The sequence below is a fragment of the Nansenia antarctica genome (assembly GCF_963989245.1).
Source record: "Nansenia antarctica genome assembly, chromosome: 12".
In the NCBI taxonomy this organism is placed as follows: Eukaryota; Metazoa; Chordata; class Actinopteri; order Argentiniformes; family Microstomatidae; genus Nansenia; species Nansenia antarctica.
This window is the reverse complement of record NC_137682.1, coordinates 3,474,865-3,496,307: the sequence shown is the minus strand read 5'-3', so window position 1 is coordinate 3,496,307 and position 21,443 is coordinate 3,474,865. Positions and strand designations below refer to the sequence as shown.

Sequence of the window (21,443 nt, the reverse complement as noted above, 5' to 3'; positions counted from 1 at the left end):
GAAATGAGCTTCCCACAGTTTTCAGAACTGCAGAGTCACTCCCCATCTTCTGTCGGAGACTGAAGACCCATCTCTTCAGGTTACATCTTAACTGCTCCTCCTGAGACATCTACTACCCCCCCAGCACTGTGTCTCCTGAGACACCTGCTTTCCCCTCTACTGTGTCTCCTAAGATGTCTACTTTTCATTGTCTCAGGTGTAGAATGATTACCTATGAACTGGTCTCCATTGTCTCAAGTGTAGAATGATTACTGCCCTGGTCTCCATTGTCTCAGGTGTAGAATGAACTGGTCTCCATTGTCTCAGGTGTAGAATGATTACTTATGAACTGGTCTCCATTGCCTCAGGTGTTGAATGAACTGGTCTCCATTGCCTCAGGTGTAGAATGAACTGGTCTCCATTGTCTCAGGTGTAGAATGATTACTTATGAACTGGTCTCCATTGTCTCAGGTGTTGAATGAACTGGTCTCCATTGTCTCAGGGTGTAGAATGCTTACTTATGCTGATTTGCTCAGATGGACTCCTCCCCCAGTTCCTGTGCCTCAAAGGTAATTTCAACATATACAATATTAACACAATTAAACCTTTACAATGTATATTTGATCCCCCACAGGGATATCCACCATACTCACAGGCCAGCACTGCATTTACATGTTTGGCATATAGCAGACGCCTTATTCCAAAGCCACTTACAATCGTACATTTGGCTAAGTGAATCACCTATCCAACAGTAATAGCAGGAAAAGTAATCTATGCATACGCCAGGGGCTATTGGCAGTTGTCATGCTAGAAGAAGGAAGATTTATAAACATTGGTGAAACGGTACAGTAGATGTAGTAGATGTCTCAGGACAAATAGTAAAGGGGGGGAGCAGATGTCTCTGGAGACACAGTACAGTGTCTCAGGTGTAGAATTATACTGAACTGGTCTCCATTGTCTCAGGTGTAGAATGATTACTTATGAACTTGTCTTCATTGTCTCAGGTGTAGAATGAACTGGTCTCGATTGTCTCAGGTGTAGAATAATTACTTATGCTGATTTGCTCAGATGGACCCCTCCCCCAGTTCTTGTGCCTCAAAGGTAAGTTAAATATATACAATATAAACACAATTAAACCTTTACAATGTATATTTGATCCCCCACATGGATATCCACCATACTCACAGCCCAGCACTACATTTACATGTTTGGCATTTAGCAGACGCCTTATTCCAAAGAAAATTACAATCATTCATTTGACTAAGTAAGTGAATCATCTACCCAACAGTCATCAGGAAAAGTAATCTATGCATAGGCCAGGGGCCATTGGCAGTCGTAGTGCTAGAAGAACGAAGATTTATAGACATTGGTGAAATAGTACAAGTGGGTAGTAGATGTCTTAGGAGAAACAGTATGGGGGGGGGGGGGGGGGGGATGCAGGTGTCTCAGGAGACACAGTGCTGGGGGGTAGTAGATGTCTCAGGAGGAGCAGTTAAGGTGTAGCCTGAAGAGATGAGTCTTCATTCTCTGACAGATGATGGGGTGTGACTCTGCAGTTCTGTCAGCCATGGAAAGTTCATTCCACCAGGAGGAGTGAGTATAGTGAAGAAATGTGACTGAGCAGCATCACTGCCACATTGGCGTAGAGGTGGTGGGGCCAGTCGGCCAGCAGAGGTGGAGAGCGGAGTGAATGGGCTGAAGTTACCCCCCCCCAAACTTAAGCCTGTTTACTCCACTCCTCCACCTCTGCTGGGGGACTGGTCCTACCACTTCTACGCCAACGCGGCAGTCATGCTGCCCGGTCACATCTCTTCACTACACTCGCTCCCTGCTGGTGGAATGAGCTTCCCACAGTTTTCAGAACTGCAGAGTCACTCCCCATCTTCTGTCGGAGACTGAAGACCCATCTCTTCAGGTTACATCTTAACTGCTCCTCCTGAGACATCTACTACCCCCCAGCACTGTGTCTCCTGAGACACCTGCTTTCCCCTCTACTGTGTCTCCTAAGATGTCTACTTTTCATTGTCTCAGGTGTAGAATGATTACCTATGAACTGGTCTCCATTGTCTCAAGTGTAGAATGATTACTGCCCTGGTCTCCATTGTCTCAGGCGTAGAATGAACTGGTCTTCATTGTCTCAGGTGTAGAATGAACTCCATTGTCTCAGGTGTAGAATGAACTGGTCTCCATTGTCTCAGGTGTAGAATGATTACTTATGGACTGGTCTCCATTGTCTCAGGTGTAGAATGAACTGGTCTCCATTGTCTCAGGTGTAGAATGATTACTTATGAACTGGTCTCCATTGTCTCCGGTGTTGAATGAACTGGTCTCCATTGTCTCAGGGTGTAGAATGATTACTTATGCTGATTTGCTCAGATGGACTCCTCCCCCAGTTCCTGTGCCTCAAAGGTAATTTCAACATATACAATATTAACACAATTAAACCTTTACAATGTATATTTGATCCCCCACAGGGATATCCACCATACTCACAGGCCAGCACTGCATTTACATGTTTGGCATATAGCAGACGCCTTATTCCAAAGCAACTTACAATCGTACATTCGGCTAAGTGAATCACCTATCCAACAGTAATAGCAGGAAAAGTAATCTATGCATACGCCAGGGGCTATTGGCAGTTGTCATGCTAGAAGAAGGAAGATTTATAAACATTGGTGAAACGGTACAGTAGATGTAGTAGATGTCTCAGGACAAATAGTTTAGGGGGGGAGCAGATGTCTCTGGAGACACAGTACAGTGTCTCAGGTGTAGAATTATACTGAACTGGTCTCCATTGTCTCAGGTGTAGAATGATTACTTATGAACTTGTCTTCATTGTCTCAGGTGTAGAATGAACTGGTCTCGATTGTCTCAGGTGTAGAATAATTACTTATGCTGATTTGCTCAGATGGACCCCTCCCCCAGTTCTTGTGCCTCAAAGGTAAGTTCAATATATACAATATAAACACAATTAAACCTTTACAATGTATATTTGATCCCCCACATGGATATCCACCATACTCACAGCCCAGCACGACATTTACATGTTTGGCATTTAGCAGACAACTTATTCCAAAGCAAATTACAATCATACATTTGACTAAGTAAGTGAATCATCTATCCAACAGTTGTAGCAGGAAAAGTAATCTATGCATAGGCCAGGGGCCATTGGCAGTCGTAGTGCTAGAAGAACGAAGATTTATAGACATTGGTGAAATGGTACAAGGGGGTAGTAGATGTCTCAGGAGAAACAGTATGGGGGGGGGGGGATGCAGGTGTCTCAGGAGACTCAGTGCTGGGGGGTAGTAGATGTCTCAGGAGGAGCAGTTTAGGTGTAGCCTGAAGAGATGAGTCTTCATTCTCTGACAGATGATGGGGTGTGACTGCAGTTCTGACAGCCATGGAAAGTTCATTCCACCAGGGGGCAGTAGTGAGTATAGTGAAGAGATGTGACTGAGCAGCATCACTGCCGTATTGGCGTAGAGGTGGTGGGGCCAGTCGGCCAGCAGAGGTGGAGAGCGGAGTGAATGGGCTGAAGTTACCCCCCCCCAAACTTAAGCCTGTTTACTCCACTCCTCCACCTCTGCTGGGGGACTGGTCCTACCACTTCTACGCCAACGCGGCAGTCATGCTGCCCGGTCACATCTCTTCACTACACTCGCTCCCTGCTGGTGGAATGAGCTTCCCACAGTTTTCAGAACTGCAGAGTCACTCCCCATCTTCTGTCGGAGACTGAAGACCCATCTCTTCAGGTTACATCTTAACTGCTCCTCCTGAGACATCTACTACCCCCCCCAGCACTGTGTCTCCTGAGACACCTGCTTTCCCCTCTACTGTGTCTCCTAAGATGTCTACTTTTCATTGTCTCAAGTGTAGAATGATTACTGCCCTGGTCTCAGGCGTAGAATGAACTGGTCTTCATTGTCTCAGGTGTAGAATGAACTCCATTGTCTCAGGTGTAGAATGAACTGGTCTCCATTGTCTCAGGTGTAGAATGATTACTTTGAACTTGTCTTCATTGTCTCAGGTGTAGAATGAACTGGTCTCGATTGTCTCAGGTGTAGAATGATTACTTATGCTGATTTGCTCAGATGGACCCCTCCCCCAGTTCTTGTGCCTCAAAGGTAAGTTCAATATATACAATATAAACACAATTAAACCTTTACAATGTATATTTGATCCCCCACATGGATATCCGCCATACTCACAGCCCAGCACTACATTTACATGTTTGGCATTTAGCAGATGCCTTATTCCAAAGCAAATTACAATCATTCATTTGACTAAGTAAGTGAACCATCTACCCAACAGTCATCACAGGAAAAGTAATCTATGCATAGGCCAGGGGCCATTGGCAGTCGTAGTGCTAGAAGAACGAAGATGTATAGACATTGGTGAAATAGTACAAGTGGGTAGTAGATGTCTTAGGAGAAACAGTATGGGGGGGGGGGGGGGATGCAGGTGTCTCAGGAGACACAGTGCTGGGGGGTAGTAGATGTCTCAGGAGGAGCAGTTAAGGTGTAGCCTGAAGAGATGAGTCTTCATTATCTGACAGATGATGGGGTGTGACTCTGCAGTTCTGTCAGCCATGGAAAGTTCATTCCACCAGGGGCAGTGAGTATAGTGAAGAAATGTGACTGAGCAGCATCACTGCCACATTGGCGTAGAGGTGGTGGGGCCAGTCGGCCAGCAGAGGTGGAGAGCGGAGTGAATGGGCTGAAGTTACCCCCCCAAACTTAAGCCCGTTTACTCCACTCCTCCACCTCTGCTGGGGGGCTGGTCCCACCACCTCTATGCCAACGCGGCAGTCACGCTGCCCGGTCACATCTCTTCACTACACTCGCTCCCTGCTGGTGGAATGAGCTTCCCACGGCTTTCAGAACTGCAGAGTCACTCCCCATCTTCCGTCGGAGACTAAAGACCTCCATCTCTTCTGGTTACATCTTAACTGCTCCTCCTGAGACATCTACTACCCCCCAGCACTGTGTCTACTGAGACACCTGCTTTCTCCTCTACTGTGTCTCCTAAGATGTCTACTTTTCATTGTCTCAGGTGTAGAATGATTACCTATGAACTGGTCTCCATTGTCTCAGGTGTAGAATGATTACTTATGAACTGGAGACAATGGAGACAAGTGTAGAATGATTACTGACCTGGTCTCCATTGTCTCAGGTGTAGAATGAACTGGTCACCATTGTCCCAGGTGTTGAATGATTCCTTATGAACTGGTCTCTATTATCTCAGGTGTAGAATGATTACTTGTGAACTGGTCTCCATCCAGCAACATTTGACTAAGTAAGTGAGTCATCTATCTAACAGTTATAGCAGGAAAAGTAATCTATGCATAGGCCAGGGGCCAATGAACTGGTCTCCATTGTCTCAGGTGTAGAATGATTACTGAACTGGTCTCCATTGTCCCAGGTGTAGAATGATTACTTATGAACTGGTCTCCATTGTCTCAGGTGTAGAATGATTACTTATGAACTGGCCTCCATTGTCTCAGTTGTAGAATGAACTGGTGTCCATTGTCTCAGGTGTAGAATGATTGCTTATGCTGAAGAGATGAGTGTTTATTCTCTGACAGAAGATTGGGAGTGACTGCAGTTCTGAGCGCTGTGGGAAGCTCATTCCACCAGCGGGGAGCGAGTATGATGAAGAGACGTGATTGGCGTAGAGGTGGTGGGGCCAGTCTGCCAGCAGAGGTGGTGGAGCAGAGTGAATTGGCTGAAGTTTGGACTCACGAATTGAGCAGTAATTCTACTTCCGAGCTGCTTCTTTTCATTCCACCTATATCTGTCGCGATCCCCTGTAGCATGGTCTTGATGTTAGCTAGCTCCGCACCTGTGTCAAACTTGGCCTCCTCAGTCGTTGCCATCTTTTTTCCTTCTTTCTTTTCCCCTGCACGTATACTGTCACCTGGCATTCTCAAGTTGTTTACAGCACTATTAGGCTTTTAATCTGGTACTTGTAAATATATGACCGTATTTTCTGGACTAAGTCGCTCCGGAGTATAAGTCGCACCAGTCAAAAAACGTGTCACGAAGAGGAAAAAAACATATATAAATCGCACTGGACTATAAGTCTCATTTATTTAGAAATGTATTTCACAAAATCCAAGACCAAGAACAGATTAAGACATTTAATCTGGAAAGGCAAGTTATTCAACTACACAATAGAACACAGAACAACAGGCTGAATAGGTGTCTGGTATGTTAAAGTAACACAACAGTTATTCAGCTACACAATAGCATAAAGAACATACCTGGGAGGCTGAATAGGTTAAATTAACATAACAAGCCAGCGAGTCCAACAAGCAAGTTACCAGTAAGCAAGTTCACCAAGCTCCCGTTAATGTTTCATTTAATTTCTTCAGTGCTACAGGAGCAGCATATAGTTGTCACAATCCCAGAGCGCCCTCTCTCGGCTGTAGATGGTAATGTTTACTCCTTGGTTCATGTCAGTCAGTATGAAATTATATATATTTTGATATATAAGTCGCACCTGACTAAGTCGCAGGACCAGCCAAACTATGAAAAGAAGTGCGACTCATAGTCTGGAAAATACGGTATATTGTTTTTTAGCCGGGTATTGTGTTCAGCTCTGAGGAGCTCTTTAGCTACACAGCTTCTCTGGTGAGGGATGGACGTATCCTTCTGATGTTGTAGAGGAAGAATCTGCAGGTGCGTGCTGTCGCTGCGATGTTCTCCGCACAGGATAGGCGGTTGTCCAGGATCCCTCCAAGGTTCTTGGCTCTCTGGGAGGAGGTTACAGTAGAGTTCTCAACTGTGATGGAGAGGTTTTGGAGATGGCAGGCTTTCCCAGGGAGGAAGAGTAGATCAGTCTTGTTTAAGGTTGATCTTGGGGTGGTGGGCTGACATGCATGCAGAGATGTCAGCAAGAAACGCAGAGACACGTGTTGCCACATGTAGGTCGGGGGGGGAAGACAGGAAGAGTTGAGTGCCACCTGCCTAGCTGTGGTAGGAGAACCCATGTGAGTTGATTACCGAGCCAAAACACTTGGCATAGAGGGAGAACAGTAAGGACCCTAGGACAGTCATGCAGCTCAATTGGCATTTGCCAGAGAACACCAGGATTTGCAGGTTCGTCATTCGCGCCCCGTTCGCTTCACAGAAGAGAGCAGGTTCACGCTGAGCACGTGTGACAGACGTGACAGAGTCTGGAGACGCCGTGGAGAACGTTATGCTACCTGCAACATCCAGCATGACCAGTTTGGCTATATGGCGCGATTCCGAGGTGTTGTAATGTTGTTGAAAAATGTATGTAATTGTATGTTTTTGATATATGCCTAATAAAGTTGCCTCCTAAAATCCAACCCCTCGTCCACGTCGTAGGAGGCGGAAACGGATAAGTTACAGGTGACATTAAGCTCACTAGTAGCAGCACCTGTGATTTACCTGGCAAACGGGGCACTGGTGTTGTATGTTAACATTTTTAAGAAATAAATATATTTGAAGACTAAAATAATAAATGTTATATTTTCTCACCAACCTGTGAGGTTTAATATCAAGTCTTAAATATGTTTTTAAGTCTTGAATATTGTAGCGTTGTCACAGACCAGACGGAGGGTTCTTGATTACCAGCTTTATTCTCGGTTACAAGTTATATCTCTCTCAATATCACACTCAATCATAACCAAACCCAGCACTCAACACTCTCGTCTCACTCTCCCGCGCTCTCTCACTCAACCCCTCCTCTTCCGCTCTCAGCCCCAGAACCCTCCCTCCCCCGGATGAATGTCATCCAACAACAACCACTCTAAAAGCAACAGTAACGTTAACCCACTAGAACTCAGTCCGTTACACTACCTCCCCCCCACAAAGTCACTCGCCCCGAGTGACTACTCAAAGTCTCTCAGGTACCTTGGGGGCCTTACTCTCCTCCGGGGCCACCTGGGGGTGGGTGGGCGACAGTTCATCGGGGGGGAAATCGGGTGGGGAGGGATTTGGTGGGGCGGGGAGGGGGGGTGATAGTCCATTGGGGGGGGGGAATTCGGTTGGGGAGGGGCGGGGGGGCGACACTCCATCGGGGGGGGGATTTGGTGGGGCGGGGGGGGGGTGATAGTCCATTGGGGGGGGGTTGGGCGGGGTGGGGTCTGGTGCTCAACCCGGTTACCGCGCCGTTCACCCCCTTCTCCTGGGGGGGTGCCCGTGCCACGGTGCCATGGCCAGTCTATCTCGATGCAGGGCGACTCTCCTACCTCTTGGCGGCAGCTGGACCCTGTACACGACTTCGCTCAGTCTCTCGAGGACCCTGCAGGGCCCCATCCACTTGCTGTCCAGTTTGGGGCACCTGCCTTTCTTTCTCTGGGGGTTGTAAACCCAGACCAGCTCCCCGGCCGTGAAATGCTGCCCTTTGGTGTGCACGTCGTAGTTCCTCTTCTGTCTCGCCCCTGCACTCCGCAGTTGTTTTCTGGCAAACTCGTGGGCGCCCTCCAGTCGATCCTGCAGCTTTCGGGCATATTCCAGCCCCGGGGGGTCCGCCGGGGGGTCGGGCGGTCTGCCCAACATCATCTCAGCCGGGGTCCTAATCTCCCTGCCCAGCATGAGAAGTGCGGGGGAGCAGGAGGTGGAGTCTTGCGTCGCAGACCGGTACGCCATCAACACCAGGGGGACATGCGCGTCCCAGTCTCGCTGGTGTTTAGCCGTCACTATGGCCAGTTGCTGTCCCAGCGTGCGGTTAAATCTTTCAACTAGTCCATCGCTTTGTGGGTGGAGGGGTGTGGTGCGGGTCTTGTGGGAGCCAAGCTTTTCTCCAAGAGGGCCTTCTTCAACGAGGTGAATGCTCTCTGGCACTCGTCTGTCCAGATGAACTTCTCCCTGGGCCGTTGTAGCCGGAACAGGGGCGCGGCTATGGTGGAGAAGCCCCTCACAAATCTCCTATAGTAGGAGGCTAGTCCTGTGAAACTTTTCACTTCGGAACTGGAGCTGGGGGTGGGCCAGTCTTCCACCGCTTGCACCTTCTCCTGTGTGGTGCTGATACCGCCAGACCCCAGCTTGTGCCCCAGAAAGTTGACCTCCCGTCTCATGAAGTGGCATTTCTGGGGGTTTAGCTTCAGACCCGCTGCAGCCACCCTCTCCAGCACGCGTCTGAGCGCCCTGAGGGCCGTCTCGAATGATTCTCCATGGGCCAGGATGTCGTCCAGATATACGACGCACTCCTGGCGGGGGATCCCAGCGAGCACGTTGTCCATTAGTCTCTCGAATGTGGCGGGTGCATTGCAGAGGCCGAAGGGAAGAACTTTGAACTGCCACAGGCCCCCGTGTGTGACGAAGGCGGTTTTGGGTCTGGCGTCGGGGGTGAGGGGGACCTGCCAGTATCCGCTGCGTAGATCCAACGACGTGAACCAGGAGGACCCCGCCACTGCGTCGAGGGACTCGTCGACTCGTGGGAAGGGATAGGCGTCCCTTTTGGTCACGCCGTTGAGGCGTCTGAAGTCCACGCAGAAGCACCAGTCATCCTTTGTTTCTTTGGGGACCATGACGATTGGGGCGGCCCAGGGGCTGGTGGAGGGTTCAATGAGACCCGCACGCTGCATGTTCTGTAATGCCTTCTCTGCCGCTGCCTGACGAGCCATCGGCAGGCGTCGGGGTCTCATCCTGATGGGTGGAGCATCCCTCGTATCGATGCTGTGTTGGGCTAGGTGGGTCTGTCCCACGTCGTCCTCTGACAGGGAAAAACCTTAAACTCTAATAACAGTTGCCACAGTAGGCCCTGTTCAACATGCGACAGTCCATCACAGTTCCCCTGCCACACCTCCCTCACGACCGAGACCCTCTCTCCGTCTTCTCCCCCCCCCTTACCAGTGGGCGCAGCGGTTGTGGGGTGCGGTTGCGCCTCTGTGGTGGTGGGTGGGGCATGGGGCAGTATCGGGTGTCTATCCGGGCCGCCGCCGGAAGTCGTGTTGGCCGCTGTCTCAGTTGTCAGTACTGCAACGGTGGGGGTCGGGGAACGTTTCGGCGGGGTGGGTTGTCTAGTCATCTGTGCACTACGTGTCCGTCTGGGAATGTGAGTGTACCCCTCCGGGTGCTAATCACACAGTCCAGTCTTTCGAGCACGTTCAGTCCCAATATGCAGTCTTCTAGTTCCGCTACCCATACTGGGCAGTGAACTCTCTCCCTCCCGACCCCCACAGTCTCCAATGCCTCCCCCACCATGGGTGCCCGGTCCCCAGTTACTGTCTGTAATCTCACCGTGGTGGGTAAAATTGTGGTCCCACTCCCCACCGCGTCGGGTCTCACCAGGGTGACCGATGATCCCGTGTCGACGAGGGCGGAGCAGCATATCCCCCCAAATGTCACCGGGGCGTACCAGCAGTTTCCCGTCCCCGTCCGGCCCAGCATGACGACCTGCACCTGCTGGCCGCCCCCACCCTCCCCTGTTTGTAATGTCCCCACCTGGTCGTGTCGTGTTGTCTCCCCGCCTGTGCGGGGTCGGGACGCCGCCCCGGGGAGTCGCACCGTCCCGGTTATACGTTCCCCATACCGTTTCCCGGTTTCTCCGCTGTGTTGGTGCACTCTCTGGCCAGGTGGCCGGGTTTTCCGCATGCCCAGCAGAGCCTCGGTCCCATCCGTGGCCGCTGTTGTCCACTCAGCGAGGCAGCCCGTACCAGTTGTGTTAGCTCCACCGCCCAGGCCGGCGCCGCTTCACTCCTCTCCGACACGACAGCAGCCCTCACCCTCGGTGCGTCCTCCAACGTAGCGGCGGGGGTGCCAGCGCCCAGCATCTCCCTCTCCGAGGCTAGCTCCAACGCCTACTTTCTAATGACATATTCTATGTTTAATCTATCGAATCCAGTTGATGGCTTACTTTACTTTTTAAATAATCTATAGGTAATAAGTATTATTGTGTGGAAAGTAACGAATTACAACTACTCTCACTACTGTAATTGAGTTGATTTGTAAAAAGTACTTATTTGAGTATGTTGATAGTCTGTAACGAATTTTTACTTGAGTATGTTTTGAATAAAGTATTCTTTTTATTTCCAATCATCCATTACATTACAGAGTACAAACATAGCAGAATCATAATAGGTCAACCTGCATTTGCTAACCTCTGATATGGGCAGGGGTTTTTTGCACAAAAAAGTGCCTAATTCAATTGCGAGCACCGCAATTGCCTCCACAATCTGAACGATAATGATGAAATACAATAATCAAGGTGAATCTTTCCTTTTTTAATGTAATGGAAATATTTTTTTTTACTTTTTAATAAGCTACCTTTTTACTCTTACTTTTAGTTGTTTCCTGAACCAGAACTTTAGTAAAATTGCACTGACATAACAGTACTGGAGTAGGATACTCTTTCACCTCTGTCATTGTTTCAAAAAAATACTGGGGGAGGATGAGGAGAATAATAAGTCTGGTGGTGCAACACTAAAGAAACACATTTAGCGCTGATGTGATGTGATGTGATGTGAACTCTCCAGTCCAAACGTTTGTTGATGCCATTGACACGGATAAAAAGGTGTTATTCCACATTATACAACAGTTAGTTCCGACCAAGTAATTTGATTGGACAAGAGGCATTCCATGAGTGCTGATATACAGTATCGTTGAGTTTGTCTCAGGTATAGCCTTGTTCGCTTTATAGGCTCATGGCCTACCCAGCACTGCACACACAACTGGGCAGGATGGAGAGACAGGGTTTGCGCAAGCCAAGGTAAGTTGGCATGAAGCCCCAGAAGAATCCTAAACACAGTCTACGTAGAGGGATCAGTTACAGAGTCAACTAACTGAACAGCAGCTGATTTTAGCAGCAGCTAGGCAAGGCAAGGCAAGTTTATTTGTACAGCACATTTCATACAACAGGGGCAATTCAAAGTGCTTTACATACATTATTTAAAAATACAGAAAGAGGAGCATAGTAAGAAAATAAAAATGACAATGAATAAAAGCAAATATAAGAAGTAAATAGCTAAAACATTTAATAAGACAATAGTAATAAAAAATACATTGATAGAAGTGTTTGTGTTTAATCATAACTGGTGCAAAACATGAAGGTTTTTTAGCTTAGATTAAAATGTTTTAAGGGTTTGGGCCTGTTTGATTTCTTCAGGGAGTTTGTTCCAGGAGCATGCAGCAGCGTGACTGAAAATCTAATAGGCCTGATGAACAAACTGGTATCTTGGTGCAGATGTGGTATCTTGGTACATGGCTACAGTCTTGTCATGTCTGGTGACTTGGGTGGGTATCTATCTATCACGCGCTGGTGGAATGAGCTTCCCACGGCTGTCAGAACTGCAGAGTCACTACCCGTCGGAGACTGAAGACCCATCTCTTCAGGTTACACCTTAACTGCTCCTCCTGAGACATCTACTACCCCCCAGCACTGCGTCTCCTGAGACACCCACTTTTCCCCTTTACTGTGTCCCCTATGACTTCTACTGCCCCCCTTGTACTGTCTCTCTGTTCTCCAGTGTCTATATATATATATATTATTATTTTTTCAACGTTTTCCTTCTATCACTGAGACTGCCAATGGCCCCTGGCCTGAGCTGGATTACTCTTCCTGATACGACTGGTGGATTGATGATTCACTTGCTTAGTCAAATGTATTGATTGTAAGTCGCTTTGGAATAAGGCGTCTGCTAAAATGCCAAACATTTTAAATGTAAATGTATCTCGGGACTTCTACTCTATATCAGGAATGTGGAATATTGATACGTGTAAAACAAATGGCCAGAACAGAAAAAAACTGTTAATGTGATGGTTTAGGATATTCAGATGTGGAGTGACAGATGGAAGAGATGATACATGTTGATGTCAGATATCTGTGTATTGTTAAATCTGTAGAAATGGCACAAACATGTGTTGTGTTTTTCATGTTTCCCAAGTGGGTCTTGTCTTGTCAGAGAAAGAGCTGTGGTGCTCTTAGACCTGTCGGACACGTGTATATAGTCCTGGTTGACTTTGCCTACAGCAAGCACACTAATTACGGACTTTTGTAATGAAATCACAAAGTCTCACATCATTTTTTCACATCACGCTTTTATTAAAGAAATGCTGAAAAGTGTGTGTGTGTGTCATTCAAACTATTTTCTTTTTTTTCTTTCAAGAAAAACAAACCCCTTCACTCCTCACCCCTACTAACCCAAAGTATGAGCATAACCCTAGACCAACTCCTCCAAGGAGCAGGAGCATTTTGAGGAGGCCTTTTTAAAGCATCAAAGCCCTCGAAAATAATGTGATCATATATCTATATATAGAATTATTATTATTAAATTATTAATTATATATACCTGACTTTGCCTTTGTAGAATCCAGTTGATAAATATTAAAACCGTAATGTGTTTCCCTCCAGCATGTTGAAGCATATACATCTCTGTAACTGATTTGGTTATTGAAACGTGTTCCACTCAGATGGGCAGCTAGCTGGATAGCTAGGCTACCATGGTTACCGAGTGCATGTCAACACTTCATTCTTTTAATTCAGTCGAATATTGAAGAGAGGCCTGCTGCTATATGGCCGTGACGATGGCGCCCCCACGTGTTTATAAATGGGTATTGCAGTGTATCAGATGAGTGCTGAACTTTAGTTACATTTCGGGTGTCATAATTATGCCATCAAAGGGAGGAAATGTAACATGGAAATATGTCAAAATGCAGGACTGTCCTGCTCAAATCAACCTTAAAACATGTAACAGATAGCGAACAGATCACTTCAAATATGTAAAAAGAAAAAATGTGTTATGCTTGTTTATAAAGAAAAGGTCTATAATACATTGAAATGACATTAAACTAAGATAATACGACGGTTATCATATGTTTTAAAATCTTTATTAACGAAGAAAATAATTACATTTGTGGTTTTTCTCTTCCTGCTTGACTCCATCCACTATCGTGCCGACAATTCGGAAGGCATTATTCTGGGATTTCATAACACAGTGTGTCTCTTCGTAGTCTGGTCCTTAATACCAAGGTGTTCCCTATTTTTTTGCAGGATTGTTTAGTCGACGTTTTACGTGAAGAAAGATGGCGGCGCACACGGGAGGAATGGCAGATGCCACCCAGGGAGAGGAGTGTTCAGTGAGGCAGGGTGGCCCGGGTGTCACAGGCTTGCGGAGTCGCCCCTGCTCCAGCGAGAGAGACGGCCGGGTGCGGGCCGTCCAGGCCACCGTCCAGGCGAGGCTGGGACCCTACGAGCCGGTGGTCACCTACCTCCAGGCCGTGTTGGTGTGGGAGAGACCGTTTCATAGCGTGTTACTCTACGCAGTGGTCAACGTTGTGTTTTGGTAAGTTTGTTGGGGGGCAGTGGTGGACTCAGGCTGTGTGAAGGGCAGGGGGGGGCGAAAATAAAAAAAGGGCACCTACTGCACAACATGGGACCCCATCAGTGCACATGGTCAAGTTTAGACCATTGGAAGGGGCACCAATAGGGCACGTCCTCTCATTTTCGCCACTCAAAAGGGCATTTTTGCCACTCAAAGGTGCACTTAAGACAGACGTTTTTCAACCGTGGGGGCACCAGGAGGGGCGGTCGCCCCCCCCCCCCCCCTTGAGTCCGCCAGTGTTGGGGGGTGTCAAACATTGAAATATCTCAGCAAATGCATTGCCCTTTAATGTTTTAACAATTACAGAATTCACGGTTGAATTCCAAACATGATTAGCCAATTCTCTAAACAATCCCTCATAACTCCTGATGAACCAGCAGAACTAGGCTCTTGTTCTGATGTTACTGATCTCTGATGTCACTGTCTTTTATGAGGATTAACCAGGATGTGTAATGGAAGCCAAACCGGTTCCATTATGCAAATAACTGCATTGTGTTCAATCAGAGGGGGTTTTGATTTTGAGCTGCAAGATAATGACTGCATAGGCTTGGCATATTTTGTCAACAATCAGAAAGAGATTTACTGAGGAAGACCACACACACACACACACACACACACACACACACACCAGAGGTCACAGTCACATGAAGTCACAAACAGTTTTGCTGTCTCTTTTCTAGGTTCTTTGCCTTGACCTCGCTGCGCCTGCTCTTCCTGCTGTCCTCAGGCCTGGTGGTGGCTGTCTGTGTTGACACCTGGAGAAACAAGATCTGGCCTGAGATCAGAGGTGAGGAGGAGCATACGTTACTCCTCTGGGAGGTCTCTGCTCTCCAGCTCGTGCCCCAGACTATCTGTCTCTTCCTGCTGCATGTGTCTGCCCTCTTAATATTAATTACACCTGGCTTTTTATGTTATAGTATCCTTGGCTGTATAGTATCCTGGCTTTTTATGTTATAGCAGTGTTTCCTCCAGGAATTTTTACAATGGTGGCGGGTAGTGCTGACCGCGCGCGCCCGCGATTTTTCCGCGTGCACGCGCATGAAACGCGCACGCGCGCTCAAAACAACGACGTAATTTCAGCCAAAACTCGAGGATGGCCCAAAAAAATAAAATGTTTTCCTGTACTTCTCCCGTGTGTCTCTTATTGTCTGTGTCTGCATGTTTTTCCAGCATGTAATTCCGTTGTCAATAAAAACAAAAACACTGATCTGACGGTTTTTTTCACAACGTTATTACTTGTCACTTTAAGCCCAGGAGGGAGTTAGCGATTAGCGATGTTTAGCTTAGCTTAGTTTAACAGAAGTATCTTCACTTTTAACATGACTTCCCGTGGTCGTAGAGGGCTGGTCGACGGCTTAAAATGACCGTGTAGACCTGTAGACCTTATATAGTCATATATAACCTTATGACCTATATATAACCTATGACCTTATAGTCTTGTGTTTCTACCCCGGGCATAGCCGGTGTTATTCACGGACAAACACTCCTGTTAGAGTGGTTCTAGTACACTGGACATAGGTAACACATAGAGAGGCTTCTCCTCTCTCTCTCTCTCTCTCCATACTACACTACACTACACTACGCATCCTATACTACACTACGCTAGCTCGCGGTGTTCGGGTGACAGCCAGGGCGCGTTCGTAAATACGCTCTGGAAATCTGATCAGCACTCACGGAATGCCTCTTGTCCAATCAAATGACTTGGTCCCTTTATGACGTTGAACCCAGTGTGCGCTCCGGGGCTCTCAGAGCGAATTTACGAACGCAGCCTCAAGTTCAATACTCGCGACACACACGGACTGGTCCAGTTTCAGCGCTTGTGGGTGTGTCTAGCGCTGTGAAGGTCTGAAAAGCGGCCTAAATTTTTTTTTTTTTGGGGGTTGAGAAATCTGAATGGTGGCGGAGGAAATTCCATCGTGGCGGCGCGCCACGATGAAATGCATGTAGAGGAAACACTGTTATAGTATCCTTGGTCTGAATACTGTTAAGAGCTGAGACACACTTGAGTGACAGTATGGTTGTGTGATATTCATTATACCAGGTAGCCTATAGTTAACCATGCCATGTGTTATTCGATGAATGAATGAACTTTATTGTCATTGCTACAGTACAGGTACCAAACAACGAAATTTAGCAGGGGTGGCTCCCCTGGTGTTAGGAAAGGGGGAAAAAAACACTTAAAAAAAAAAAAATAATCACAAGAAGGGAAGGAGCTGGTTTACATAAATAGAGGCTATGTACACAATCCACTGTACTATACTGTACAGATAGACGACTAGGGTTGTCATATTGCACAATAGTATTGTTTCACGTTATTTAAAGTGTCGCAGTTTGCAGGCTTGAAATGTACATTTATTCCTATTCTGTGCCTACACCAAAGACTCTTAAAATGGAAGCCGATCCTTTTAGATGGATTGTTGGTAAAACCCTGCAACAGACTATAGGGCAGGCAGGGCCGCACAAAGCCCACAGTTAAAGTTCAACTCCTGGCAAGAGAGACAGTCTGATATTTTTGGTGAAGTATATGACACTATTGAGAGACTGTGTTGGTAAAAATAACAACCATTATTGACAACAAATTTCTGTACCAGTTGAAACCAAGTAGCCTGCACAACCACAGACCAGTGACAACGAGACTGTCTCAAGGGAGTCTCTCTCTCTATGTGTGTTTACTGTGTCTATTAACATCTGATCTGCGTGTGTGTGTGTGTGTGTGTGTGTGTGTGTGTGTGTGTGTGTGCGTGTGCGTGTGCGTGCGCGTGTGCGTGTGCGTGTGCGTGCTTGCTCTGCAGTCCTCCGGAAGCCTATCCGGGGTGCAGCCTCTGGGGAAGCCAGTGACAGTGAGGAGGAGCTTGCTGCTTTCTGCCCAACAGTAAATCACCTGTTTTCTATCACAGTCATGTCAAGGTTTAGTCAGGCAGGCTGTCACTGTTCTGTTTTAGTCTGTGTTTCATCAACCTTTAAAATGTGGCCTGCTCGTTTGCTGTGCTGTGTGCAGCTGGTCCCGGATTGAAAATAACCTGACACGTTTAGAGATAGAAATAGCAGGCTCTCCAATTCAGGGTACAGGAGATGTAACACAGAATGGAAAATGAAATACTTGTGTTTACAAAGCAGTATGGATGTGACGGTCATGGAATTTGGGGGCAACGGTCAGTTGTCGTGCATAATTGTTACAACTGTCAGATCCGTTTCACAACAGGCACCCAACTCTTATGGCATGACAGAGCCTGGTTGACTGCTGTTGCTATTACTGAAGAACTAATAAACACATCCAATGTTTCTAAGATCTGTTTATTGATTCAACAGAAGTATTGCTTTTTAATAAATAGTCTATGCAAGTAAAATAACAACAGGTAGCAGCCGCTTGGAAAATAATTACAAACACAAAAGACACGCTAAGCCTACAGTAGTCGGTGCAAATAAACTGTTGTGCGTCACCTTTTAAAATAACTGTCTAAAAGAGCAAAATAAGTACGTACCATTTAATAGCAAAATAGGCCAACTATAATTTTGTTCCGCCTCTTCCTTTAGGGCTCTGCACACAGCGTGCGATTTCTGTTGCGCGACAGCATTCCATTGCAACGCACACGGCGTGCGATGTGATTTTGTTGCGCCGCAAAATTCCAATTTCAACTCACACCATTGAAGTCTATGAGAAAATCATAAAAAATCGCATCCCAATGCACACAGCGTGCGATGCAATTTCTGTTGCACCTTAACATTCAAAATGAATGGAATCGAATGTTCGCCGTGCGATTAAAATCGGGGCCGTGTGTGTTGAAATGCGATGTTCTCATAGACTTCCATTCAAACTTCAAATGGAATGTTGACACGCAACAGAAATCGCACGCTGTGTGCAGAGCCCTTTTGGGTTCCGTGCCAGGAACACAAGCACATTTCCGTTGTAACAATGGGGTAACAATGTTTTCCAGCTGTACTAAAAACTCTCTGAGGCTGTGCACAAATATACAGATGTATTTTCTTGCAAATGTTGCCATCAAAAGAAAGAGACCCTGGTTGTCACACCAGCATGCCAGGGGATCGTCATTGGAGTCCAGCGGCTCTTAGGTAGCTCATAATCTCATTGACAGTACGCACTCATCGGTAGAGAGCCAGTGCTTTCAGGCCTACCTCCTTCTCTCCCTCGCATCTAGCGTGCTAGCTAGCGCGAGCTTCAAAGGAATAGTGCATTTCTTGCGCGCAACGATTTTCCCCTCAAAATACAAAACAGTTTGATTGATAGAGGGATTATTGTCGCAAAACAATTGTTCATAATTATTTTACATGTTCAAATGTGACACAGCCCAATGAAAAGGGCTACCTGTAGGCGAAATCATTTTTCAGTTTTTTACATGTGCTTAAACTACAGATTGTAAGCTTTCAAATGATGCATCATACATTGAAATCGGAAACAAATTGAAGACGACATGAGTATTTGAAAGTTGCTACACCGGAAATCACTAAGCACAGAAAATCCCCATCAAAGATAATGAATCCCCATCAAACAACAAGAAACGAAGTCATTGTGTTATAGATTACACTTATTTAATGAACGTAAAACTGTTCGGAAAAATAACGAGTGGGTACTTCACATCTTCGAGTTGAATGTTAGCTAAAAAAACGAAAATCTGAAAGAAAAAAAAAAAAACTTTAAAGACGAATTTGACGTCTTTCTCATTTCCGAGAGGTGTCCAGAAACACCAGGAGCAGTCACAAATGTTATTAGGCAAAGTATATATATATGAAAATAAAAACCCACATTTAAAAATTCAAAAATCTATTTATAACACTTTTCTATATTTCTTGTACCACTACAGTTTGACGATGCTATAGTGGCCAAAGACTCCGACTCTGAGCACTCTGATGCTGAAGTCTCGTACACAGACAACGGGACTTTTAATCTATCCCGTGGCCAGACCCCGCTCACCGAGGGCTCAGAAGGTGAGCACGTGCTGAGTCTGCCTCTGTCATGAGAAATGTCATGAGAAATGTATGCAGATGCAATGTGATGGCAGAGCTCAGATATATATGATATAAGGTGTTGATGAGTAGATGTGAATTAACCTGTATGCTAACTCTGTTACATAAAAGTTGTGTATAGTCCCTGACAAATAACGAACATTCTGACATGTTTAAGCCATTCATCTCTTACTCCTCAGATCTTGACAGACACAGTGATCCTGAGGAGTCTTTTGCTCGAGACCTGGACTTCCCCTCCATTAACCCAGATGCCAACCTGATGGATGATGATGACGACACCCGTATCGGGCTGCCCAGTCTGGGCCCGTCTGGTCCCCGTGCAGGGATGCTGGATTTATACTCCCATCTGGACTCTGACCAGGACGACCTGGATGCTGAGCTCTCTTTAAGTGGCCTGCCCCCTGCCTCTGACTTCGCAGGAGAGCTGGCTGGAGTCATCGCCAGCAACATGATTCAGGCGGCGCTGGCTGGGGCCTTGCAGCCTCGGCCCCCTGCTGCTCATCGCAGGGAAGGGCCTCCCAGAGCAGGGGCCCACCGGAGCTACCACAAGCAGTCCAGCTCAGAGCTTGACACAGACTTGGACGGGGAGGACTTTGAAATGCTGGATCAGTCGGAGCTGAACCAGATGGATCCCTTTGGGGGTGCAGGAAGGGGTGGGGGGCAGGGGGGTGGGAGCCAGGGGTCCAGCTTCTTGTCCAACCTGCTGGGGAAGCCACAGTGAGCTGTGTGTGAGTGTAGCACTTGTACTTGTGTAAGCAAACTAAGTCTCTGTGTGTGTGTGTGTGTGTGTATATGTGTGTGTGTGTGTGTGCGTGTATATGTGTGTGTGTGTGTGTGTGTGTGTGTGTGTGTGTGTGTGTGTGTGTGTGTATGTGTGTGTATGTGTGTGTATGTGTGTGTATGTGTGTGTGTGTGTGAGAGAAAGATGTGATCATAAGTTCCAGCAGCCAGGCTCCTGATTGGCATCAGTTAATACCACTGTGAAGTACTTCTGATTTCTTTGTTTTTCTATTCAATTTCCAATTTCTTCCTATTGAGCTTGTATACCTTTAAGCCACCGTCATCTGGAAGGTCTTATTTTGTAGGCTGAGCAATAGCAACATTCTGTAATGAGTCTATCTAAGTTTAATACTTTAAGTTGGATTACTGAAATAAATGAACTTTTGCACGATATTCAATTTTTTTGAGTTGCACCTGTACTATAACACACTCCCTCTCGTGTGATATTGCTTAATTATACAACAGTTAGTTCCGACCAAGTAACTTGATTGGACAAGAGGCATTCCATGAGTGCTGATATACAGTATAACAGCACTGGGACTTTTAACTTCACTCCGCCTGACAGATGTTCTACTAAATGACCGTTAATTAGACTACATGTTTGTGTTCAGGTTACTAGGCAACAGTCCATTTGAAGTTCATTGCGGAACTATTTTTTGTTTATTTTTATGATTAAATAAACAAACAAATAATAATCTGTTGTCGCTTATTACTGTTAACTAATAAATCGCGCTGTAGAACTGTTGTATAAAAGCAATATCACACTCAAGGTCATGCTGTTATACTGAATATCAGCATAATAATATCAGATATTCAGTATAACACACTCCCTCTCGTGTGATATCGTGAGTTTAGAATGATAAGGTTCTATCTCCGTTTAGGGCAGTTCAGAGATATTGAGCGTCAAAGTTTTTACATTCCATTATGTTTTGTGAGATGGAACCTTTGTATTTTATGAATTACTAACTCGAAAATGTCAACATTTTAAAAATAACACCACACAGGCATTAATAAACACCTAATGGATCAGATTATGTAAAAAACTCAATTTTGACAAGAATGGAGATAGAACCTTAGTTATAATTCTAACGTGACGTGATGCTGCTTAATTCTCCTCTGGTCATGATGATGAGACACGGGACAGCATCCCCTCCCAGCTCCCAGCAGCCACCGCGGCTCCATCTACCAGCCAGATTCCAGGGACTACGATCTGCACCTGCTTATACATTATACACATACTGTACATGTCCTTGGCTTTGATACTCATAGAAGTCACACATCGTGGTAAGTTGAATGTGAGATTCTTTTCTTAGCTATTTTCGTGATAGAGATAGAGTACAATTGTATAATGTGTATGCTAAGCTAGTTCATTGGACAAGCAGGCTAGTGAACTTCAGCAGCCAAGCAGCAC

The 21,443-nt window shown here is 46.3% G+C and overlaps 1 protein-coding gene across 1 annotated transcript; it reads left to right on the top strand.

Annotated features, from left to right (window-relative positions):
- Positions 1–13,970: 13,970 nt before the first annotated feature.
- Positions 13,971–19,973, top strand: LOC308168559 (reticulophagy regulator 3-like; the record flags this gene model as incomplete). Its single annotated transcript, XM_080543159.1, has 5 exons — positions 13,971–14,230; positions 14,950–15,056; positions 17,056–17,141; positions 19,090–19,213; positions 19,432–19,973. The coding sequence occupies 5 exons, from the start codon at positions 13,971–13,973 to the stop codon at positions 19,971–19,973; spliced, it is 1,119 nt and encodes a 372-aa protein (XP_080399285.1).
- Between the last annotated feature and the right edge of the window lie 1,470 nt (positions 19,974–21,443).